Below are 26,304 nucleotides of genomic sequence, written 5' to 3'. Positions count from 1 at the left end.
TGGGTTTAGGGAAGCCATCACTGCATCTCTTCTGGGTGAGGGAATTTATCACTGCATCTCTTCTGGGTGAGGGAAGCTATCACTGCATCTCCTCAGGGTGAGGGAAGCTATCACTGCATCTCTTCTGGACGAGGGAAGCTATCACTGCATCTCTTCTGGGTGAGGGAAGCTATCACTGCATCTCTTCTGGGTGAGGGAAGCTATCACTGCATCTCTTCTGGGTGAGGGAAGCTATCACTGCATCTCTTCTGGGTGAGGGAAACTATCACTGCATCTCTTCTGGGTAAGGGAAGCTATCACTGCATCTCTTCTGGGTGAGGGAAGCTATCACTGCATCTCTTCTGGGTGAGGGAAGCTATCACTGCATCTCTTCTGGGTGAGGGAAGCTATCACTGCATCTCTTCTGGACGAGGAAAGCTATCACTGCACCTCTTCTGGGTGAGGGAGGCTATGTATATCTTCTGGGTGAGGGGAGATATCACTGCAGCCCTTCTGGGTGAGGGAAGCCATTGCTGCATCTCTTCTTGGTGGGGAGGCTATGCATCTCCTCTGGGTTTAGGGAAGCCATCACTGCATCTCTTCTGGGTGAGGGAATTTATCACTGCATCTCTTCTGGGTGAGGGAAGCTATCACTGCATCTCCTCAGGGTGAGGGAAGCTATCACTGCATCTCTTCTGGACGAGGGAAGCTATCACTGCATCTCTTCTGGGTGAGGGAAGCTATCACTGCATCTCTTCTGGGTGAGGGAAGCTATCACTGCATCTCTTCTGGGTGAGGGAAGCTATCACTGCATCTCTTATGGGTGAGGGAAGCTATCACTGCATCTCTTCTGGGTGAGGGAAGCTATCACTGCATCTCTTCTGGACAAGGGAAGCTATCACTGCATCTCTTCTGGGTGAGGGAAGCTATCACTGCATCTCTTCTGGACAAGGGAAGCTATCACTGCATCTCTTCTGGGTGAGGGAAGCTATCACAGTATCTCCTCTGAGTGAGGGAAACTATTAATGCATCTCTTCTGGGTGAGGGAAGCTATCACTGCATCTCTTCTGGGTGAGGGAAGCGAGCACTGCATCTCTTCTGGGAGAGGGAAGCGATTGCTGCATCATCTCTGGGTGAGGGAAGCTATCACTGCATCTCTTCTGGGTGAGGGAAGCTATCACTGCATCTCTTCTGGGTGAGGGAAGCTATCACTGCATCTCTTCTGGGTGAGGGAAGCTATCACTGCATCTCTTCTGGACGAGGAAAGCTATCACTGCATCTCTTCTGGGTGAGGGAGGCTATGTATATCTTCTGGGCGAGGGGAGCTATCACTGCAGAGCTTCTGGGTGAGGGAAGCCATTGCTGCATCTCTTCTTGGTGGGGAGGCTATGCATCTTCTCTGGGTTTAGGGAAGCCATCACTGCATCTCTTCTGGGTGAGGGAATTTATCACTGCATCTCTTCTGGGTGAGGGAAGCAATCACTGCATCTCCTCAGGGTGAGGGAAGCTATCACTGCATCTCTTCTGGATGAGGGAAGCTATCACTGCATCTCTTCTGGGTGAGGGAAGCTATCACTACATCTCTTCTGGACGAGAAAAGCCATCACTGCATCTCTTCTGGGTGAGGGAAGCTATCACTGCATCTCTTCTGGACGAGGAAAGCTATCACTGCATCTCTTCTGGGCGAGGGGAGCCATCACTGCATCTCTTCTGGGTGAGGGAAGCTATCACTGCATCTCTTCTGGGTGAGGGAAGCTATCACTGCATCTCTTCTGGGTGAGGGAAGCTATCACTGCATCTCCTCAGTGTGAGGGAAGCCATCACTGCATCTCTTCTGGACGAAGAAAGCTATCACTGCAGCCCTTCTGGGTGAGGGAAGCCATTGCTGCATCTCTTCTTGGTGGGGAGGCTATACATCTCCTCTGGGTTTAGGGAAGCCATCACTGCATCTCTTCTGGGTGATGGGAAGCTATCACTGCATCTCTTCTGGGTGAGGGAAGCTATCACTGTATCTCCTCAGGGTGAGGGAAGCTATCACTGCATCTCTTCTGGGTGAGGGAAGCTATCACTGCATCTCTTCTGGGTGAGGGAAGCTATCACTGCATCTTTTCTGGGTGAGGGAAGCTATCACTGCATCTCTTCTGGGTGAGGGAAGCTATCACTGCATCTCTTCTGGACAAGGGAAGCTATCACTGCATGTCTTCTGGGTGAGGGAAGCTATCTCTGCATCTCTTCTGTACAAGGGAAGCTATCACTGCATCTCTTCTGGGTGAGGGAAGCTATCACAGTATCTCCTCTGAGTGAGGGAAGCCATCACTGCATCTCTTCTGGGTGATGGGAAGCTGTCACTGCATCTCTTCTGGGTGAGGGAAGCTATCACTGCATCTCCTCAGGGTGAGGGAAGCAATCACTGCATCTCTTCTGGACGAGGGAAGCTATCACTGCATCTCTTCTGGGTGAGGGAAGCTATCACTGCATCTCTTCTGGGTGAGGGAAGCTATCACTGCATCTCTTCTGGGTGAGGGAAGCTATCACTGCATCTCTTCTGGGTGAGGGACGCTATCACTGCATCTCTTCTGGACAAGGGAAGCTATCACTGCATCTCTTCTAGGTGAGGGAAGCTATCACTGCATCTCTTCTGGACAAGGGAAGCTATCACTGCATCTCTTCTGGGTGAGGGAAGCTATCACAGTATCTCCTCTGAGTGAGGGAAACTATTACTGCATCTCTTCTGGGTGAGGGAAGCTATCACTGCATCTCTTCTGGGTGAGGGAAGCGATCACTGCATCTCTTCTGGGAGAGGGAAGCGATTGCTGCATCATCTCTGGGTGAGGAAAGCTATTACTGCATCTCTTCTGGGTGAGGGAAGCTATCACTGCATCTCCTCAGGGTGAGGGAAGCTATCACTGCATCTCTTCTGGACGAGGGAAGCTATCACTGCATCTCTTCTGGGTGAGGGAAGCTATCACTGCATCTCTTCTGGGTGAGGGAAGCTATCACTGCATCTTTTCTGGGTGAGGGAAGCTATCACTGCATCTCTTCTGGGTGAGGGAAGCTATCACTGCATCTCTTCTGGACAAGGGAAGCTATCACTGCATGTCTTCTGGGTGAGGGAAGCAATCTCTGCATCTCTTCTGTACAAGGGAAGCCATCACTGCATCTCTTCTGGGTGAGGGAAGCTATCACAGTATCTCCTCTGAGTGAGGGAAGCCATCACTGCATCTCTTCTGGGTGATGGGAAGCTGTCACTGCATCTCTTCTGGGTGAGGGAAGCTATCACTGCATCTCCTAAGGGTGAGGGAAGCAATCACTGCATCTCTTCTGGACGAGGGAAGCTATCACTGCATCTCTTCTGGGTGAGGGAAGCTATCACTGCATCTCTTCTGGGTGAGGGAAGCTATCACTGCATCTCTTCTGGGTGAGGGAAGCTATCACTGCATCTCTTCTGGGTGAGGGACGCTATCACTGCATCTCTTCTGGACAAGGGAAGCTATCACTGCATCTCTTCTAGGTGAGGGAAGCTATCACTGCATCTCTTCTGGACAAGGGAAGCTATCACTGCATCTCTTCTGGGTGAGGGAAGCTATCACAGTATCTCCTCTGAGTGAGGGAAACTATTACTGCATCTCTTCTGGGTGAGGGAAGCTATCACTGCATCTCTTCTGGGTGAGGGAAGCGATCACTGCATCTCTTCTGGGAGAGGGAAGCGATTGCTGCATCATCTCTGGGTGAGGAAAGCTATTACTGCATCTTTTCTGGGTGAGGGAAGCTATCACTGCATCTCTTCTGGGTGAGGGAAGCTATCACTGCATCTCTTCTGGGTGAGGGAAGCTATCACTGCATCTCTTCTGGGTGAGGGAAGCTATCACTGCATCTCTTCTGGACGAGGAAAGCTATCACTGCACCTCTTCTGGGTGAGGGAGGCTATGTATATCTTCTGGGTGAGGGGAGATATCACTGCAGCCCTTCTGGGTGAGGGAAGCCATTGCTGCATCTCTTCTTGGTGGGGAGGCTATGCATCTCCTCTGGGTTTAGGGAAGCCATCACTGCATCTCTTCTGGGTGAGGGAATTTATCACTGCATCTCTTCTGGGTGAGGGAAGCTATCACTGCATCTCCTCAGGGTGAGGGAAGCTATCACTGCATCTCTTCTGGACGAGGGAAGCTATCACTGCATCTCTTCTGGGTGAGGGAAGCTATCACTGCATCTCTTCTGGGTGAGGGAAGCTATCACTGCATCTCTTCTGGGTGAGGGAAGCTATCACTGCATCTCTTCTGGGTGAGGGAAACTATCACTGCATCTCTTCTGGGTAAGGGAAGCTATCACTGCATCTCTTCTGGGTGAGGGAAGCTATCACTGCATCTCTTCTGGGTGAGGGAAGCTATCACTGCATCTCTTCTGGGTGAGGGAAGCTATCACTGCATCTCTTCTGGACGAGGAAAGCTATCACTGCACCTCTTCTGGGTGAGGGAGGCTATGTATATCTTCTGGGTGAGGGGAGATATCACTGCAGCCCTTCTGGGTGAGGGAAGCCATTGCTGCATCTCTTCTTGGTGGGGAGGCTATGCATCTCCTCTGGGTTTAGGGAAGCCATCACTGCATCTCTTCTGGGTGAGGGAATTTATCACTGCATCTCTTCTGGGTGAGGGAAGCTATCACTGCATCTCCTCAGGGTGAGGGAAGCTATCACTGCATCTCTTCTGGACGAGGGAAGCTATCACTGCATCTCTTCTGGGTGAGGGAAGCTATCACTGCATCTCTTCTGGGTGAGGGAAACTATCACTGCATCTCTTCTGGGTAAGGGAAGCTATCACTGCATCTCTTCTGGGTGAGGGAAGCTATCACTGCATCTCTTCTGGGTGAGGGAAGCTATCACTGCATCTCTTCTGGGTGAGGGAAGCTATCACTGCATCTCTTCTGGACGAGGAAAGCTATCACTGCACCTCTTCTGGGTGAGGGAGGCTATGTATATCTTCTGGGTGAGGGGAGATATCACTGCAGCCCTTCTGGGTGAGGGAAGCCATTGCTGCATCTCTTCTTGGTGGGGAGGCTATGCATCTCCTCTGGGTTTAGGGAAGCCATCACTGCATCTCTTCTGGGTGAGGGAATTTATCACTGCATCTCTTCTGGGTGAGGGAAGCTATCACTGCATCTCCTCAGGGTGAGGGAAGCTATCACTGCATCTCTTCTGGACGAGGGAAGCTATCACTGCATCTCTTCTGGGTGAGGGAAGCTATCACTGCATCTCTTCTGGGTGAGGGAAGCTATCACTGCATCTCTTCTGGGTGAGGGAAGCTATCACTGCATCTCTTCTGGGTGAGGGAAACTATCACTGCATCTCTTCTGGGTAAGGGAAGCTATCACTGCATCTCTTCTGGGTGAGGGAAGCTATCACTGCATCTCTTCTGGACAAGGGAAGCTATCACTGCATCTCTTCTGGGTGAGGGAAGCTATCACTGCATCTCTTCTGGACAAGGGAAGCTATCACTGCATCTCTTCTGGGTGAGGGAAGCTATCACAGTATCTCCTCTGAGTGAGGGAAACTATTACTGCATCTCATCTGGGTGAGGGAAGCTATCACTGCATCTCTTCTGGGTGAGGGAAGCGATCACTGCATCTCTTCTGGGAGAGGGAAGCGATTGCTGCATCATCTCTGGGTGAGGAAAGCTATTACTGCATCTCTTCTGGGTGAGGGAAGCTATCACTGCATCTCTTCTGGGTGAGGGAAGCGATCACTGCATCTCTTCTGGGTGAGGGAAGCTATCACTGCATCTCTTCTGGACGAGGAAAGCTATCACTGCATCTCTTCTGGGTGAGGGAGGCTATGTATATCTTCTGGGCGAGGGGAGCTATCACTGCAGCCCTTCTGGGTGAGGGAAGCCATTGCTGCATCTCTTCTTGGTGGGGAGGCTATGCATCTCCTCTGGGTTTAGGGAAGCCATCACTGCATCTCTTCTGGGTGAGGGAATTTATCACTGCATCTCTTCTGGGTGAGGGAAGCTATCACTGCATCTCCTCAGGGTGAGGGAAGCTATCACTGCATCTCTTCTGGATGAGGGAAGCTATCACTGCATCTCTTCTGGGTGAGGGAAGCTATCACTGCATCTCTTCTGAGTGAGGGAAGCTATCACTGCATCTCTTCTGGGTGAGGGAAGCTATCACTGCATCTCTTCTGGATGAGGGAAGCTATCACTGCATCTCTTCTGGGTGAGGGAAGCTATCACTGCATCTCTTCTGGGTGAGGGAAGCTATCACAGTATCTCCTCTGAGTGAGGGAAACTATTACTGCATCTCTTCTGGGTGAGGGAAGCTATCACTGCATCTCTTCTGGACGAGGAAAGCCATCACTGCATCTCTTCTGGGTGAGGGAAGCTATCACTGCATCTCTTCTGGACGAGGAAAGCTATCACTGCATCTCTTCTGGGCGAGGGGAGCTATCACTGCAGCCCTTCTGGGTGAGGAAAGCCATTGCTGCATCTCTTCTTGGTGGGGAGGCTATGCATCTCCTCTGGGTTTAGAGAAGCCATCACTGCATCTCTTCTCGGTGAGGGAAGCTATCACTGCATCTCCTCAGGGTGAGGGAAGCTATCACTGCATCTCTTCTGGACGAGGGAAGCTATCACTGCATCTCTTCTGGGTGAGGGAAGCTATCACTGCATCTCTTCTGGGTGAGGAAAGCTATCACTGCATCTCTTCTGGGTGAGGGAAGCTATCACTGCATCTCTTCTGGGTGAGGAAAGCTATCACTGCATCTCTTCTGGACAAGGGAAGCTATCACTGCATCTCTTCTGGGTGAGGGAAGCTATCACTGCATCTCTTCTGGACAAGGGAAGCTATCACTGCATCTCTTCTGGGTGAGGGAAGCTATCACAGTATCTCCTCTGAGTGAGGGAAACTATTACTGCATCTCTTCTGGGTGAGGGAAGCTATCACTGCATCTCTTCTGGATGAGGGAAGCGATCACTGCATCTCTTCTGGGAGAGGGAAGCGATTGCTGCATCATCTCTGGGTGAGGAAAGCTATTACTGCATCTCTTCTGGGTGAGGGAAGCTATCACTGCATCTCTTCTGGGTGAGGGAAGCTATCACTGCATCTCTTCTGGACGAGGAAAGCTATCACTGCATCTCTTCTGGGTGAGGGAGGCTATGTATATCTTCTGGGCGAGGGGAGCTATCACTGCAGCCCTTCTGGGGGAGGGAAGCCATTGCTGCATCTCTTCTTGGTGGGGAGGCTATGCATCTCCTCTGAGTTTAGGGAAGCCATCACTGGATCTCTTCTGGGTGAGGGAATTTATCACTGCATCTCTTCTGGGTGAGGGAAGCTATCACTGCATCTCCTCAGGGTGAGGGAAGCTATCACTGCATCTCTTCTGGACGAGGGAAGCTATCACTGCATCTCTTCTGGGTGAGGGAAGCTATCACTGCATCTCTTCTGGGTGAGGGAAGCTATCACTGCATCTCTTCTGGGTGAGGGAAGCTATCACTGCATCTCTTCTGGGTGAGGGAAGCTATCACTGCATCTCTTCTGGACAAGGGAAGCTATCACTGCATCTCTTCTGGGTGAGGGAAGCTATCACTGCATTTCTTCTGGACAAGGGAAGCTATCACTGCATCTCTTCTGGGTGAGGGAAGCTATCACAGTATCTCCTCTGAGTGAGGGAAACTATTACTGCATCTCTTCTGGGTGAGGGAAGCTATCACTGCATTTCTTCTGGGTGAGGGAAGCGATCACTGCATCTCTTCTGGGAGAGGGAAGCGATTGCTGCATCATCTCTGGGTGAGGAAAGCTATTACTGCATCTCTTCTAGGTGAGGGAAGCTATCACTGCATCTCTTCTGGGTGAAGGAAGCTATCACTGCATCTCTTCTGGGTGAGGGAAGCTATCACTGCATCTCTTCTGGGTGAGGGAAGCTATCACTGCATCTTTTCTGGACGAGGAAAGCTATCACTGCATCTCTTCTGGGTGAGGGAGGCTATGTATATCTCCTGGGCGAGGGGAGGTATCACTGCAGCCCTTCTGGGTGAGGGAAGCCATTGCTGCATCTCTTCTTGGTGGGGAGGCTATGCATCTCCTCTGGGTTTAGGGAAGCCATCACTGCATCTCTTCTGGGTGAGGGAATTTATCACTGCATCTCTTCTGGGTGAGGGAAGCTATCACTGCATCTCCTCAGGGTGAGGGAAGCTATCACTGCATGTCTTCTGGACGAGGGAAGCTATCACTGCATCTCTTCTGGGTGAGGGAAGCTATCACTGCATCTCGTCTGGGTGAGGGAAGCTATCACTGCATCTCTTCTGGGTGAGGTAAGCTATCACTGCATCTCTTCTGGATGAGGGAAGCTATCACTGCATCTCTTCTGGGTGAGGGAAGCTATCACTGCATCTCTTCTGGACTAGGGAAGCTATCACTGCATCTCTTCTGGGTGAGGGAAGCTATCACTGCATCTCTTCTGGACGAGGGCATTTATCACTGCATCTCATCTGGGTGAGGGAAGCTATCACTGCATCTCTTCTGGGTGAGGGAAGCTATCACTGCATCTCTTCTGGACAAGGGAAGCTATCACTGCATCTCTTCTGGGTGAGGGAAGCTATCACTGCATCTCTTCTGGACAAGGGAAGCTATCACTGCATCTCTTCTGGGTGAGGGAAGCTATCACAGTATCTCCTCTGAGTGAGGGAAACTATTACTGCATCTCTTCTGGGTGAGGGAAGCTATCACTGCATCTCTTCTGGGTGAGGGAAGCGATCACTGCATCTCTTCTGGGAGAGGGAAGCGATTGCTGCATCATCTCTGGGTGAGGAAAGCTATTACTGCATCTCTTCTGGGTGAGGGAAGCTATCACTGCATCTCTTCTGGGTGAGGGAAGCTATCACTGCATCTCCTCAGGGTGAGGGAAGCTATCACTGCATCTCTTCCGGACGAGGGAAGCTATCACTGCATCTCTTCTGGGTGAGGGAAGCTATCACTGCATCTCTTCTGGGTGAGGGAAGCTATCACTGCATCTCTTCTGGGTGAGGGAAGCTATCACTGCATCTCTTCTGGGTGAGGGAAGCTATCACTGCATCTCTTCTGGGTGAGGGAAGCGATCACTGCATCTCTTCTGGGAGAGGGAAGCGATTGCTGCATCATCTCTGGGTGAGGAAAGCTATTACTGCATCTCTTCTGGGTGAGGGAATTTATCACTGCATCTCTTCTGGATGAGGGAAGCTATCACTGCATCTCCTCAGGGTGAGGGAAGCTATCACTGCATCTCTTCTGGACGAGGGAAGCTATCACTGCATCTCTTCTGGGTGAGGGAAGCTATCACTGCATCTCTTCTGGGTGAGGGAAGCTATCACTGCATCTCTTCTGGGTGAGGGAAGCTATCACTGCATCTCTTCTGGGTGAGGGAAGCTATCACTGCATCTCTTCTGGACAAGGGAAGCTATCACTGCATCTCTTCTGGGTGAGGGAAGCTATCACTGCATCTCTTCTGGACAAGGGAAGCTATCACTGCATCTCTTCTGGGTGAGGAAAGCTATCACAGTATCTCCTCTGAGTGAGGGAAACTATTACTGCATCTCTTCTGGGTGAGGGAAGCTATCACTGCATCTCTTCTTGGTGAGGGAAGCGATCACTGCATCTCTTCTGGGAGAGGGAAGCGATTGCTGCATCATCTCTGGGTGAGGAAAGCTATTACTGCATCTCTTCTGGGTGAGGGAAGCTATCACTGCATCTCTTCTGGGTGAGGGAAGCTATCACTGCATCTCTTCTGGGTGAGGGAAGCTATCACTGCATCTCTTCTGGGTGAGGGAAGCTATCACTGCATCTCTTCTTGACGAGGAAAGCTATCACTGCATCTCCTCTGGGTGAGGGAGGCTATGTTTATCTTCTGGGCGAGGGGAGGTATCACTGCAGCCCTTCTGGGTGAGGGAAGCCATTGCTGCATCTCTTCTTGGTGGGGAGGCTATGCATCTCCTCTGGGTTTAGGGAAGCCATCACTGCATCTCTTCTGGGTGAGGGAATTTATCACTGCATCTCTTCTGGGTGAGGGAAGCTATCACTGCATCTCCTCAGGGTGAGGAAAGCTATCACTGCATCTCTTCTGGACGAGGGAAGCTATCACTGCATCTCTTCTGGGTGAGGGAAGCTATCACTGCATCTCTTCTGGGTGAGGGAAGCTATCACTGCATCTCTTCTGGGTGAGGTAAGCTATCACTGCATCTCTTCTGGATGAGGGAAGCTATCACTGCATCTCTTCTGGGTGAGGGAAGCTATCACTGCATCTCTTCTGGACTAGGGAAGCTATCACTGCATCTCTTCTGGGTGAGGGAAGCTATCACTGCATCACTTCTGGACGAGGGCATTTATCACTGCATCTCTTCTGGGTGAGGGGAGCTATCACTTCATCTCTTCTGGGTGAGGGGAGCTATCAATTCATCTCTTCTGGGTGAGGCAAGCAATGACTGCATCTCTTCTGGGTGAGAGAAGCTATCACTGCATCTCTCCTGGGTGAGTAAACTATCAGTGCATCTCTTGTGGGTGAAGAAAGCTTACACTGCTGACTGCACAGAATCACTTCTTGGTGAGGGAAGCTTCCACTACTGCTTTACTGCACCTGTTATGGGTGAAGGAGGCTTGTTCTGCCACTGTCTGTGCTGCATCTGTTCTTAGTGAGGAAGCTTGCCCTGTTGGTTTTACTGCACCGGTCTATCTGTATTATACCTAGTTGGGTGATGGAAGATTGCACTATTGGCTTTACTGCAAATCTCCGTCTGCATTGTACCTGTTACCGGTAAGAGAAGCTTGCACTGTCGGCTTTACTGCACCTGCCTGTGTGTAGTCTACCTGTTCTAGGTGATGGAAGCTGGCACTGCAGGCTTTACTGTACCTGCATGCCTGGAGTCTCTCTGTTCCAGCTGATGGAAGCTCGCACTGCCAGCTTTGCTGCACCTGTCTGTCTGTAGTCTACCTGTTCCAGGTGGTGGAAGGTTGCACTCTTGGCTTTACTGCACTTGTCTGTCTGCACTGCACCTGTTTCGGGTAATGAAAGCTTAGACCGTTGGCCTTACTGTACCTGTTTGTCTGTAGTCTACCTGTTCCGGGTGATGAAAGCTTCCACTTTTGGCTTTACTGCACCTGTTTGTCTGTAGTCTACCTATTCTGGGTGATGGAAGCTTGCACTGCACCTGCTGTCTGTTCTTTACCCGTACTGGGTGAGGGAATCTTGCACTGTTGGCTTGATTGCACCTGTCTATCTATATTGTACCTGTTCTAGTTGATGGAAGCTTCCACTGTTTCTACAGTCTGTTCTGCTCTTGATCGGGGTGAGGTAAGATTGCACCATTGACTGCACTGCACCTGTCTGTCTGGAATGCACCAGTTCTGGCCAAGGTAAGCATGCAGTGAGCCTCTTCTGGGTGAGGGAAGCTTGCACTGGTTCTGTCTGCAGTGAACCTCTTCTGGGTGAGGGAAGATTGCACTTCTTCTGTCTGCAGTGAACCTATTCTGGGCGAGAGAAGCTTACACTGCTTCTGTCTGCAGTGTACCTCTTCTGGGTGAGGGAAGCTTACACTGCTTCTGTCTACAGTGAATCTATTCTGGGCAAGGGAAGACAGCACTGCTTCTGTCTGCAGTGAACCTATTCTGGGCGAGGGAAGCTTGCACTGCTTCTGTCTGCAGTGAGGCTATTATGGGTGAAGGAACTTGCACTGCTTCTGTCTGCAGTGAGCCTCTTCTGGGTGAGGGAAGCTTGCACTGCTTCTGTCTGCAGTGAACTTCTCCTGGGTGAGGGAAGCTTGCACTGCTTCTGTCTGCAGTGAACCTCTTCTGGGTGAGGGAAGCTATCACTGCATCTCTTCTGGACGAGGAAAGCTATCACTGCATCTCTTCTGGGTGAGGGAGGCTATGTATATCTTCTGGGCGAGGGGAGCTATCACTGCAGCCCTTCTGGGTGAGGGAAGCCATTGCTGCATCTCTTCTTGGTGGGGAGGCTATGCATCTCCTCTGGGTTTAGGGAAGCCATCACTGCATCTCTTCTGGGTGAGGGAATTTATCACTGCATCTCTTCTGGGTGAGGGAAACTATCACTGCATCTCCTCAGGGTGAGGGAAGCTATCACTGCATCTCTTCTGGATGAGGGAAGCTATCACTGCATCTCTTCTGGGTGAGGGAAGCTATCACTGCATCTCTTCTGAGTGAGGGAAGCTATCACTGCATCTCTTCTGGGTGAGGGAAGCTATCACTGCATCTCTTCTGGATGAGGGAAGCTATCACTGCATCTCTTCTGGGTGAGGGAAGCTATCACTGTATCTCTTCTGGGTGAGGGAAGCTATCACAGTATCTCCTCTGAGTGGGGGAAACTATTACTGCTTCTCTTCTGGGTGAGGGAAGCTATCACTGCATCTCTTCTGGACGAGGAAAGCCATCACTGCATCTCTTCTGGGTGAGGGAAGCTATCACTGCATCTCTTCTGGACGAGGAAAGCTATCACTGCATCTCTTCTGGGCGAGGGGAGCTATCACTGCAGCCCTTCTGGGTGAGGGAAGCCATTGCTGCATCTCTTCTTGGTGGGGAGGCTATGCATCTCCTCTGGGTTTAGGGAAGCCATCACTGCATCTCTTCTGGGTGAGGGAAGCTATCACTGCATCTCCTCAGGGTGAGGGAAGCTATCACTGCATCTCTTCTGGACGAGGGAAGCTATCACTGCATCTCTTCTGGGTGAGGGAAGCTATCACTGCATCTCTTCTGGGTGAGGGAAGCTATCACTGCATCTCTTCTGGGTGAGGGAAGCTATCACTGCATCTCTTCTGGGTGAGGGAAGCTATCACTGCATCTCTTCTGGACAAGGGAAGCTATCACTGCATCTCTTCTGGGTGAGGGAAGCTATCACTGCATCTCTTCTGGACAAGGGAAGCTATCACTGCATCTCTTCTGGGTGAGGGAAGCTATCACAGTATCTCCTCTGAGTGAGGGAAACTATTACTGCATCTCTTCTGGGTGAGGGAAGCTATCACTGCATCTCTTCTGGGTGAGGGAAGCGATCACTGCATCTCTTCTGGGAGAGGGAAGCGATTGCTGCATCATCTCTGGGTGAGGAAAGCTATTACTGCATCTCTTCTGGGTGAGGGAAGCTATCACTGCATCTCTTCTGGGTGAGGGAAGCTATCACTGCATCTCCTCAGGGTGAGGGAAGCTATCACTGCATCTCTTCCGGACGAGGGAAGCTATCACTGCATCTCTTCTGGGTGAGGGAAGCTATCACTGCATCTCTTCTGGGTGAGGGAAGCTATCACTGCATCTCTTCTGGGTGAGGGAAGCTATCACTGCATCTCTTCTGGGTGAGGGAAGCTATCACTGCATCTCTTCTGGGTGAGGGAAGCGATCACTGCATCTCTTCTGGGAGAGGGAAGCGATTGCTGCATCATCTCTGGGTGAGGAAAGCTATTACTGCATCTCTTCTGGGTGAGGGAATTTATCACTGCATCTCTTCTGGATGAGGGAAGCTATCACTGCATCTCCTCAGGGTGAGGGAAGCTATCACTGCATCTCTTCTGGACGAGGGAAGCTATCACTGCATCTCTTCTGGGTGAGGGAAGCTATCACTGCATCTCTTCTGGGTGAGGGAAGCTATCACTGCATCTCTTCTGGGTGAGGGAAGCTATCACTGCATCTCTTCTGGGTGAGGGAAGCTATCACTGCATCTCTTCTGGACAAGGGAAGCTATCACTGCATCTCTTCTGGGTGAGGGAAGCTATCACTGCATCTCTTCTGGACAAGGGAAGCTATCACTGCATCTCTTCTGGGTGAGGAAAGCTATCACAGTATCTCCTCTGAGTGAGGGAAACTATTACTGCATCTCTTCTGGGTGAGGGAAGCTATCACTGCATCTCTTCTGGGTGAGGGAAGCGATCACTGCATCTCTTCTGGGAGAGGGAAGCGATTGCTGCATCATCTCTGGGTGAGGAAAGCTATTACTGCATCTCTTCTGGGTGAGGGAAGCTATCACTGCATCTCTTCTGGGTGAGGGAAGCTATCACTGCATCTCTTCTGGGTGAGGGAAGCTATCACTGCATCTCTTCTGGGTGAGGGAAGCTATCACTGCATCTCTTCTTGACGAGGAAAGCTATCACTGCATCTCCTCTGGGTGAGGGAGGCTATGTTTATCTTCTGGGCGAGGGGAGGTATCACTGCAGCCCTTCTGGGTGAGGGAAGCCATTGCTGCATCTCTTCTTGGTGGGGAGGCTATGCATCTCCTCTGGGTTTAGGGAAGCCATCACTGCATCTCTTCTGGGTGAGGGAATTTATCACTGCATCTCTTCTGGGTGAGGGAAGCTATCACTGCATCTCCTCAGGGTGAGGAAAGCTATCACTGCATCTCTTCTGGACGAGGGAAGCTATCACTGCATCTCTTCTGGGTGAGGGAAGCTATCACTGCATCTCTTCTGGGTGAGGGAAGCTATCACTGCATCTCTTCTGGGTGAGGTAAGCTATCACTGCATCTCTTCTGGATGAGGGAAGCTATCACTGCATCTCTTCTGGGTGAGGGAAGCTATCACTGCATCTCTTCTGGACTAGGGAAGCTATCACTGCATCTCTTCTGGGTGAGGGAAGCTATCACTGCATCACTTCTGGACGAGGGCATTTATCACTGCATCTCTTCTGGGTGAGGGGAGCTATCACTTCATCTCTTCTGGGTGAGGGGAGCTATCAATTCATCTCTTCTGGGTGAGGCAAGCAATGACTGCATCTCTTCTGGGTGAGAGAAGCTATCACTGCATCTCTCCTGGGTGAGTAAACTATCAGTGCATCTCTTGTGGGTGAAGAAAGCTTACACTGCTGACTGCACAGAATCACTTCTTGGTGAGGGAAGCTTCCACTACTGCTTTACTGCACCTGTTATGGGTGAAGGAGGCTTGTTCTGCCACTGTCTGTGCTGCATCTGTTCTTAGTGAGGAAGCTTGCCCTGTTGGTTTTACTGCACCGGTCTATCTGTATTATACCTAGTTGGGTGATGGAAGATTGCACTATTGGCTTTACTGCAAATCTCCGTCTGCATTGTACCTGTTACCGGTAAGAGAAGCTTGCACTGACGGCTTTACTGCACCTGCCTGTCTGTAGTCTACCTGTTCTGGGTGATGGAAGCTGGCACTGCAGGCTTTACTGTACCTGCATGCCTGGAGTCTCTCTGTTCCAGCTGATGGAAGCTCGCACTGCCAGCTTTGCTGCACCTGTCTGTCTGTAGTCTACCTGTTCCAGGTGGTGGAAGGTTGCACTCTTGGCTTTACTGCACTTGTCTGTCTGCACTGCACCTGTTTCGGGTAATGAAAGCTTAGACCGTTGGCCTTACTGTACCTGTTTGTCTGTAGTCTACCTGTTCCGGGTGATGAAAGCTTCCACTTTTGGCTTTACTGCACCTGTTTGTCTGTAGTCTACCTATTCTGGGTGATGGAAGCTTGCACTGCACCTGCTGTCTGTTCTTTACCCGTACTGGGTGAGGGAATCTTGCACTGTTGGCTTGATTGCACCTGTCTATCTATATTGTACCTGTTCTAGTTGATGGAAGCTTCCACTGTTTCTACTGTCTGTTCTGCTCTTGATCGGGGTGAGGTAAGATTGCACCATTGACTGCACTGCACCTGTCTGTCTGGAATGCACCAGTTCTGGCCAAGGTAAGCATGCAGTGAGCCTCTTCTGGGTGAGGGAAGCTTGCACTGGTTCTGTCTGCAGTGAACCTCTTCTGGGTGAGGGAAGATTGCACTTCTTCTGTCTGCAGTGAACCTATTCTGGGCGAGGGAAGCTTACACTGCTTCTGTCTGCAGTGAACCTCTTCTGGATGAGGGAAGCTTACACTGCTTCTGTCTACAGTGAATCTATTCTGGGCAAGGGAAGCCAGCACTGCTTCTGTCTGCAGTGAACCTATTCTGGGCGAGGGAAGCTTGCACTGCTTCTGTCTGCAGTGAGGCTATTATGGGTGAAGGAACTTGCACTGCTTCTGTCTGCAGTGAGCCTCTTCTGGGTGAGGGAAGCTTGCACTGCTTCTGTCTGCAGTGAACCTCTCCTGGGTGAGGGAAGCTTGCACTGCTTCTGTCTGCAGTGAACCTCTTCTGGGTGAGGGAAGCTTGCACTGCTTCTGTCTGCAGTGAACCTCTCCTGGGTGAGGGAAGCTTGCACTGCTTCTGTCTGTAGTGAGGCTATTATGGATGAGGGAAGCGTGCACTGCTTCTGTCTGCAGTGAGCCTCTTTTGGGTGAGGGAAGCTTGCACTGCTTCTGTCTGCAGTGAACCTCTCCTGGGTGAGGGAAGCTTGCACTGCTTCTGTCTGCAGTGAACCTCTTCTGGGTGAGGGAAGCTTGCACTGCTTCTGTCTGCAGTGAACCTCTCCTGGGTGAGGGAAGCTTGCACTGCTTCTGTCTGTAGTGAGGCTATTATGGATGAGGGAAGCTTGTGCTGCTTCTGTCTGCAGTGAGCCTCTTCTGGGCGAGGGAAGCTTGCACTGCTTCTGTCTGCAGTGAGCCTCTTCTGGGTGAGGGAAGCTTGCACTGCTTCTGTCTGCAGTGAGCCTCGTCTGGGCGAGGGAAGCTTGTACTGCTTCTGTCTGCAGTGAGCCTCTTCTGGGAGAGGGAAGCTTCCACTGCTTCTGTCTGCAGTGAGCCTCTTCAGGGCGAGGGAAGCTTACACTGCTTCTGTCTGCAGTGAACCTCTTCTGGGGGAGGGAAGCTTACACTGCTTCTGTCTACAGTGAATCTATTCTGGGCAAGGGAAGCCAGCACTGCTTCTGTCTGCAGTGAACCTATTCTGGGCGAGGGAAGCTTGCACTGCTTCTGTCTGTAGGGAATCTCTTCTGGGTGAGGGAAGCTTGCACTGCTTCCATCTGTAGTGAGGCTCTTCTGGGCAAGAGAATCTTGCACTGCTTTTGTCTGTAGTCAGCCTATTCTGGGTGAAGGAAGCTTGCACTGCTTCTGTCTGCAGTGAGCCTCTACTGGTGAGGGAAGCTTGCAATGCTTTTGTCTGTAGTGAGCCTATTCTGGGTGAAGGAAGCTTGCACTGCTTCTGTCTGCAGTGAGCCTCTTCTGGGCGAGGGAAGCTTGGAGAGCCCCTTGGGCTCTGCCTGTTCTGTGCTTGAAGTAACTTGCAATGCAGCTGCCATGAGCCACTATTGCGTCTACGTTCTCCTAACTAAATCTAAATCTATGCTGCCATGGGAACATTTTAATAACTTAACCTGGGTATATAGCATGGTGGTGACTATATGTCAGAATATGACAAATAAATGTACCTTCCAACATGAATATTATTTCCTAAATATTGTTTACAAAATATTACAATGGATGTAGATTTTGTTTATTAACCATTTGGGAATGTTATGTAAATAATATTTATTCTAAAGGATATTCTGGTACCCAGACCTGGTGGGACTCTGAGAGTTATGGGTGAATACATATAGCATGATTACAGAGTTGTTTTAAACATGTTTTTATTATGATCAGTGCAATGATCAAGGCACAGTGAATTAAATATTTCAGAGGATTATCCAGTTATAGTATGAAACCAAGGCATTACCAGTGATCATTACACTATCACTGTAAGTCAACTTTGCTTGTTATCACAATCGAACCGTAAAAGTTGCACTAAGTGAAAAGCAGTCCTGACGAACTGTAGTAATGTGAAATGTGCTGTGTGATTTGTATATGAAAATGCTATTGATATATGGAAGTAATCGCAGTCTCTAGGTTATTCAGAAAAAAGTTAATAAAGTTTAAAAAAAAGTGAAAAGCAGTCAGCAGCTGTGAGTAAGTACATAAATAAACTGATTTGAAAAAAGCTGGTCTTTGGGCCCCGCAAATATTGTAAATTCAATTTACACTGTTCACTACATTCTACAACTGTTCCACATCACTATTTCAGTGTTGTCTTTTTTGTCCTTGAGAGAAGTAGTGGCCCTTATTCCAATTAACAGACTTTTAGGGAATACGGAAGAAATTCTAACTACGAGATGAGAACAGTCTTCCATGACACTCTACAATTAGTCAAGGTCTCAGGGATCTGCAATGTGTTTCTTTGATAAGGTTAACTTCCATCTTCTGGTCTGGAGATAGAAACAGTGGAGCATTCCTCAGCCGCCATGAGTTTACTATCACACTCCACAACTAGTCAAGTTCTCACAGATCAGAAATGTTTTTCTATGATAAGGTTATCTTTAATCTTCTGTTTTGGAGACAGAAAGAATAGAGCATTGCCCAACAGATATGATATTACTATTACACTCCACAACTAGTCAAGGTGTCAGGGATCAGAAGTATGTTTCTATGATAAGTTTCTCTTCAATCTTGTGGTCTGGAGACAGAAACACTAGAGCATTGCTCAACTGTTGTGAGTTGACTTCCTCCTCTGCTATCCATTGACCGTGTACTGACTCTCCTGTGACATCTTCTCTCTTTAGGATGACTTTAAAACCTACTCCAGGAAGAAGGTGAGATGGATCTACCTGCCTGCACTCATGAGCCCATCGAGGGGGAAGAGAGACTATCTCATTGCGGCTGACAAGAACGCCCTCATCAACCGAGCCATCATGAAGCCAGAGCACAAGGTACAACGTTCAGTATACTCACCATCAGCACAATCATGCCAGCAGCATTCTGGGGTGGGGGGAGGGGGTACAAGATGTACAGTCATCCATACTAAAGGACTCTACGAGTGCGCCAATAATCCCAGAGAGGGAACGCATGGGATCTTGCACCTGATAGTGGATTGCAATTAATATGAAAATTCCACATGTTCTCCCTGCACAAGTCACTCCAGGTAAATCTTGTGGACATTTGTGTAGGGAAAATACTGTGAATAAGTGTTGCAGATCATGAAGGGTGAACCATAAGGATATACATCATTATCTTAGCAGTGGAGCTTGTCATGTTGCCGTAACACACACCTAATGCTGCATTATTGGTAATTCCGCATGCAGTATTACCGCATTATTTTATCAGAATGAACCCTGAGCAATTGCCGCATAAAACCTTAGCAAAGGTTTACCTATGAATCAAGGGAGGGAATTGTGAATACAATAAAAAAAAAGCTAAATACTTGGAATTCATCTGTTTAGTAAACATAACCTGAGAAAGTCTTGACTATCTCCGAATAATAATAGCACTTGTGCTGCCACATAAATGCTTGCACATTTACCAATTCATTCCATTCCTCAATCCATGAGCACCTCACACACATATTAACTCTCTGACATATATTAACTCACATATTAACTCTCTGACATATGTATTCAACATTTCACATTCATGAGTGGGTGAGGGTAAGGTTAAGCTAATATTGTAACTGGTGAATTTCCAGTCTGTTCATGGTAACAAAACCTTAAATACGTTTTTGCATTTTGAGTCCTTGTTTTAGTTTCGATGATCACAGACAGTAATGAACATCAATGCCCCTAGAAAACAATGAGCCTCTTTGGGTTGCGATATTAATGACCTGGGCATTAATTAATGCTAATGGCTCAAGGCAGGAATGACCCTTACTGGAAGTGAGCAGTTTTGATAATCAAATATCTCAATCTGTAATAGGCATCAATAGTTACATGCCTTAATGAGCATTAAATGCCCTGGTCTGTAATGAAAATCAATGGTCTGAGGGCTTAGTAACCAGAAAAGGCTCTAGGTGTTAGGGACCATAAATGACCCTAAGCATCACTGTGCCTCAACGGCACCGGGCATCAAAAATATATATTGGAATATCATTACCATGCAGCAGTAAGGCCTAATGTCCCCAGCATTAGAAGCATCAATGGCCCCAGGCAGTAATGAATATTGTTGTTCCTAAGTAGTATTATGAGCCTCTATGTTCACAGGCAATAATGAGCATTAATGACCTCAGACAGTGATGAGCCCCAATAGACACTAGCAGTTTTGGTCATCATTGACCCAAGCAAAAACAAGTCTCAGTGGCGTCATTATTGCCCAACAGTCACCACATGCACTAAAGACAATTAATGGACCCAGGCATTAATGCGCTTAGGTGGCCAAAGACATTACTTATCTCTTTATGTATTTATTTATTTCTGAGGCACACCGCCACCAAAGCTACTTCGAAAGATGATTTTGCAAAATACTACGCCCACACGTCAGGTACATTATGAATAAATGAAACATCAGAATGTAAATTAGAAAATGTAATAATTACTTGTCTATGTCGACTCAGCCACCTGAAAAGCAAAGAGAATTGCAAAATGAGGACCTAAAGGATGTAAAGAAAGGAGAGGAAAAGGCAAGATGTTCAAAAGACGCAAATGAGATGCTGTTGTTTTTAGAAAATATATATTTTTTTTACTTGGCTTAATGCTGTTGCCTATGGCCCCACCCATGTTGGGCGGAATACAATGTTTAGGAGATTTAAAAGGTATTGGTTCATTCCTCATTTTAGAACCATTGCAGAAAAATTGGTGCCAAAGATGTATAGCTTGCCAACAGTTGAATGTTGGAATGACAACAAATATGACAATGAGTCACATTGGCAAGTCTGAAGGGCCTCCCTTTTCACAAGATTAGAAACAGACTTAATAGAAATGCCATATCCTGTAATAATTTGAGGTACATTCTTGTAATTGTCTGCCTACTCAACCAGGAGGTGTGCCTTCCTCACTCATAGTAGCTAAGCTTTTATTGAGGGAGTTGATCCTTCAATTCGATTTACCACCTTCTTTAGAGTCAGACTATGAAACACATTTTAAAAATTTGATTTTCAGAATTCTTTGCATGGCACAGAAGATCGAACACAATTTTATTGTAGATGTCACCCTGAAGTATCGGGAGCTATGAAGATAAGAAAGTCACTCTGAAAGCAAAGCTAGCAAAAGTGCAGGCATTAACATCATTAAATGGCTGTAGCTATCTTTGTTCCTGAATTAGCACTGCCTTCAGTGCTACCTAGATACCTTGGTCCTGAGTTGCAGCTATACTTTGTTTCTGAACTAGCACTGCCTTCAGTGATACCTTGAAAACTGAGCTTTAGCTATACCTTATTTTGTCAATTCCTGAACCAGGACTATTTTGTACACCCTTGAAGTCTCTTTCCTTCTGTATTTACTTTTTTCGAATAACTGCCTTTTTTTCTATTTTTCTTTGTTCCAGTTTCTACCTTGCTGTTTTCCTGTTCCTGCATGCCTAACTTCCAGTATCATTATTGGTTGTGTTTCTTACCTTCTGCCAAGTATGCCCTTTGTTTTCCCTTCTTTCATGTTAACCACTCCTCCTTGACTATTGTGGTTGTGTATTTAGTTGTACACCCTTTATGTTACTGATTTGCCTGTTCCTGTTTGATCACTAGGATCTGTGGGCACTGCTGCCAACCAAGGTAGTGTTTCTTGTTCACTGTGAGTATTGTCTTTGTGTTACAATTATAACATCACTGTAAGTGTCAGCTCCATAGACCCTGACTTTGCATGTGTAACCTATATGTGGGTATCTTCAGGTAGAATCTGTGACAGCAATTGTGGGTGGGGAACTTACTGAGCTTCAGTCTTACCGTGTGGACTTCCGAGTGCTTTACCCCACATTCCCTTTATATATATATATATATATAATATATATATATATTACCTACTGGCGGTCGCCAGTAGGTAGTTATAGTTAGGACCTTGTTTCTATTCAAAAGGAGGTTTTCTTTTGCCATCGTTGGCGCCATTGACGAATCTCGGCCCCCTTCCCCATTTTAATGAAAAATAAAAAGTAAGGCCGGGCCTCAGGGGGATGGGGTCTCCGGGGCCAAAATTCATCCCCCACCAAAAGCACGCCAGGAAGTGCGTTTGCAGAGTGGTGGAGAAAGGGGGCATGGCCTGTGTCCACCTCTCAGCAATCCCACTGTGTGGGGCTTACTGAAGGTAATAGATAGACTAATTGCTCCCTAAGGGCCCCCAGCAGCATAGAGGGCTTCAAACCCCATCCAAAAGCGTGCCAGAGAGTACGTTTCCAGAGTGGTGGGAAAATAGAGTATGGCCTGCTATGAGAACTTAACAATCCTGCTATGTGCGACTTACTGGAGTTAATAGGAGGGGTAGTTGGCCCCCAAGGATGTCCTTGGGGGCCAACTACCCCTTCTGTTACCTCCAGTAAGTCCAACACAGTGAGATTGCTAAAAGGTCTTTGGAGGCTACGCCCTCTTTCTCCACCTCTCTGCAAATGCTCCTCCTGACACACTACTGGTTGGGGGTATGAAGTCGACTTTACCGTTGTGGGATTTCAGAGAACAAGAAGCCCTCCTGGTACCTCCTGTAAGTGCTATGTAGGGGAATTCCTGACCGCTGGTCAGAGGCCCAGCCCCCTCTCTCCACCACTCTGCAAATGTGTCTACTAGTGAAAGAAGTATTTTCAATGTAATAGGTCTTGCATTTGCAAAATTTAGGGCTATTGGCATTGAAAATGTAAAAGTTTTTTACAAATGTTTCTTCGATTGGAGTGGATGTACGTTGTGTGTAGTGGAATTATGTGGTATGTTGTGCAGTGAAATTATGTGGATAGAAAGTATGTGGTATTTAGTGTATAGGAAATATATAGACTGTGATTATGTGTTATGGAGAGTAATTATGTGGTATGGTAGTCTGTGTTGTGGAGTGGTAACCTAAGGTTTAGTCTTCCTCGTTTCCATAGAAGCTACACTATAAAAAAAAAAAAAAAAAAAAAAAGATTTTTATTTGGTCTGGTACTCAGCTGAGGACCACAAAAAATGTTTTAAAACAGTTTGCAGAGAATCAAAATACACATCAATATAATTTTAAAAAAGATTTCAAAAATTTATAGAAGTTATAACAGACCCATTCATCAGTCGGTTGTTTACATAATGATAGTAAGCTGTCAACAGTAGTGATGTTATATTTCTGATATATCGGCCCTACATATCTTTTCCGTGCTTTTACTGCAGTTTCGTGTGGACAAACAAATAATATGTGCACGATATCTTGCACTCCCCCGAAACACAGTTTACACATAGGGGAGTCTCCTGGTGACCATTTAGATGTAAAGGCAGAAACCGGTAGGATTCCTAAACGCAGCATAATTATGGACCTTCTTGCTCCGTGTGTTAGACAGAGCCCCAAATATGGCCGAGATTGCTTATATTCCAGTGATTGTGTAAAGATTTTATAAGTAGACAACTTACTACAATGGACTAGATCTAGATCGTAACTTAATCTCGGAGTAAAGCATTTCAAAAAGAGTTTTAACTGGGATTTTGACCAAGATGACAGAATAACTTTTGTGAGGCATGCTAGTTTGAATGCCTCAACCATATTCTTGGTAAAGGTAAGACATTGAGATTCGGGTTTAAAAATCTCCATCTTTAACAAAAATCTCAGTGTTCCTTCTTTTGCATGCAAGATGTTGTAGGCCCATCTGATGATATTTGCCACAGCTGTGGCATACGAGCTTGTTAGGGCAAATTCCAGTCTAAGTGCCTGTACAGATGTCGATGAAGCGACCTTTAATAGTCTTTTCAAAATCTTTCCTTCTGCTAAATCCATGAAAGACCATTGTTTCATTGGTAAGTGTTCAGTAGCATAAGACAGTACCGCAGGTATTTTTACTTTGTACACTTTGAGTAACGAAGAAAAATGCCTATTTCCAGTGGCCATATACAATCGAGAAAGCGCCCCTGCGTGTATCTCAGATTTTTTCTTTAAATTGTCAATTTGTTTGAAATTTTGTATGTTTTTTGAAAAAATCCTTCCAAGATAGGTATATTCATTTACTTCCTCTACTCTTTTCCCATTAAGGTACCAGCTATATTTAGCACTTTTTTTTCGACCAGAGAACGCTACCACTTTAGTCTTTGTTAGGTTAGGAATTAAAAAGTGGACCTTCGAATAGTCATTCAAGGAGTTCAGCAGATTTTGAAGGCCAAATGGTGTGAGATCTACCAGGACTATATCATCTGCATATAACAATGCATGTATGCTCTGAGATGCAACCTTTGGGGGCAGACTAGTGCATTGCTGCAGATGAAAAGGTAAATCGCTTAGATAAAGCGAGAATAAAATTGGGGCAAGGAGGCATCCTTGCTTAAGACCATTCAAGGTATTAATTGGTTTTGTAATACCCTTCTCACTTCCCATTTGAACCTGGGACCAGGTGTTTGTGTGTAACATAATTATTAGTTGCAGTAGGTTTTCAGAAATCCCCAGTTTTCTCAATTTTTTCCACAGGGTTGGCCTATCAACGCGGTCGAACGCAGTTGAATAGTCTATAAATGCAGCATACACTGGTTGAGATCTACGCCCAGTATATTTGTCAAGTATAGTCTGGAGAATTGAGATATTATCTATTACTGAGTGATTTGGTCGGAAACCGGCTTGATACATCGGTATTATTCCTTGTGAAAAGCACCAATCTTTTAATCGATCCAATACCTCTGCTGCAAAAATCTTGCCTGTAGCGTCCATTAATGCAATTTGGCGGTAATTACTAGCAATATTCCGGTTCCCTTTTTTGTATATGGGAATTATAGTACTTCCCTGCCAAGATTTTGGTATTTTCCTGGTGCAGAAGATGTGATTAAATAATGTTGTCAACATCTGACTCCAATGTTTGGGATTGGACTGCAATACTTTGATCGGTATCAGATCAGGGCCTGACGCAGAGGTACATCGGGCTTTTCTAATGTGCATTTCAATAGAAAATACTGTACATTTTTCCATTGGTGAGTGTTTAGTTTCTAAAAAAGGTTCAACAGTATTACTATCATCATTGGATGGGTTTGCTTTATATAGGTCATTTAGATATCCTTCCCAATCCTGCGGTGGTACTGGTATGGCATGTAGTGTCTTTTTAGTTCCAATTATTTTGGCTATCAATGACCAATATTTTCTTTGATTATTTTGTTTTGCCGCTTCGTGAATATCCACCCAATTTTTGTCCTGAATCTTTCTTTTTTCGCTGCTCTTTTTCCTTCTTTGTTGGTTTTTTAGTTTATTTATCTCTTGCTGTATGGCGGGTATAAAATTTAAGAATTGCCCACGAATCAATTTATTTAGTTTCCTCTTACTTGCATTTTCGTTGGAAGTTTTGCAAATTTGATTCATACGTGGTTTTTCCCTGTTGAGCAGTAACATTTTAAGATTTGCCATAATGCATTCAAAGTTTGTTATTTGACAGTCCGAATGCATTGTAGTTAAAATTTCATTTTGTAGGATCTTTCCATTAATATAATGCAGAGTCCCAGAATTCCAAAAAATTCGCCTTTGCGTCTTGCTGATTTCTATATTCCCATTAAGTTGCATAATTGGGTTCGGCAGAGAAGGTTTTAATGACCAGCCAGTATATAAACAGAGAAGAGCGTGGTCACTGTATTCTGTAAAGTCAATTTTCAAATATTGAAATGTATCCACTATCTCTATATTACATATTAGATAATCAATAATTGATAGGGATCCGTTTCCACGCCTTGTGAAAGATGCTGGTCTATCACCCTCTATGTAGCCATTCAATATTGTCCCATTTATACTTGGCAGTGAAGCTAGTAGCATTTTCCCTCTTTTGTCAGAGATTTTACCTTTTGGGAAAATCGGAGTTGGTAAATCTATTAGTTCATCTTCGTAAGTTTGTGCCCACTTGCCAATATCAGCATTAGATATTTTCCCATTTACGTCACCCGCAATCAAATACGGGGTATTCGGTCTTTCTTCAATTAGTTTAGCAATCAAATCAATAGTAACCAAAAAAGTAGTATCTTGTGAGGTACCTGGAGAAATATACATATTAAAAAACAAAAATGCCTTTTTTTGGTCCGAAGTGTTTGTCTTTAATGAAACCTCAATGCATTGAAAGTTGTCAGATTTGGAATGGATAATTACTTGAGCCCATTCATGTTCCTCGCTTAGAAGAATTGCCAGACCACCCTTAGCGTGACCTCTACTTGTCGATATAGCCGGAATATCATAGACAAAATAACCCTTTTGCTTGAATGGTTTTATAGCCCATGTTTCCTGTATGGCTAATATATCTGGGTTATTTTGTAATGCTATATTCATTTTATTGTTAGTTTTTCCGGCTAAGTTCCACGAGGTGATCTTTAAACTACTGTTAAACAGTGCAATGCAATTGGTGATTTTGTTTATTACTATTTAAGGCCTCAGAAACCCAAGCCCAGGATTCTGGTATTTTTTTGATTTCTCTTTCTTCATAGTATTGGCTCCATACATTTCTTTGACCATCATTTACCTGGATTGTCAGAGTGTCTCTCCTAGTGCTATTTTGCCCCATATTTGCACGAGCAAAGTTGTTTATGTCCCATTCTTTTGGCATGGTATTCCTATTTGTGTTTTTGTGGCCAATCACATTATCTAAGTATTTCTTCGGTG

The 26,304-nt window shown here is 46.8% G+C and overlaps 1 protein-coding gene across 1 annotated transcript in view; it reads left to right on the top strand.

The window, feature by feature from the left end:
* LOC144791845 (putative cation-transporting ATPase 13A4) overlaps positions 1-26,304 on the top strand; it is a 366,292-nt gene that overhangs the window by 62,117 nt on the left and 277,871 nt on the right. Inside the window, exon 3 of the mRNA XM_078666630.1 lies at positions 18,397-18,543. Coding sequence (XP_078522756.1) covers positions 18,397-18,543 — 147 coding nt within the window. The remainder of the gene's footprint in view (positions 1-18,396; positions 18,544-26,304) is intronic.

Source organism: Lissotriton helveticus, chromosome 11, assembly GCF_964261635.1.
Source record: "Lissotriton helveticus chromosome 11, aLisHel1.1, whole genome shotgun sequence".
Taxonomy (NCBI): domain Eukaryota; kingdom Metazoa; phylum Chordata; class Amphibia; order Caudata; family Salamandridae; genus Lissotriton; species Lissotriton helveticus.
The sequence above is the reverse complement of the archived record's forward strand: the minus strand, read 5'-3'. Positions and strand labels throughout refer to the sequence as shown.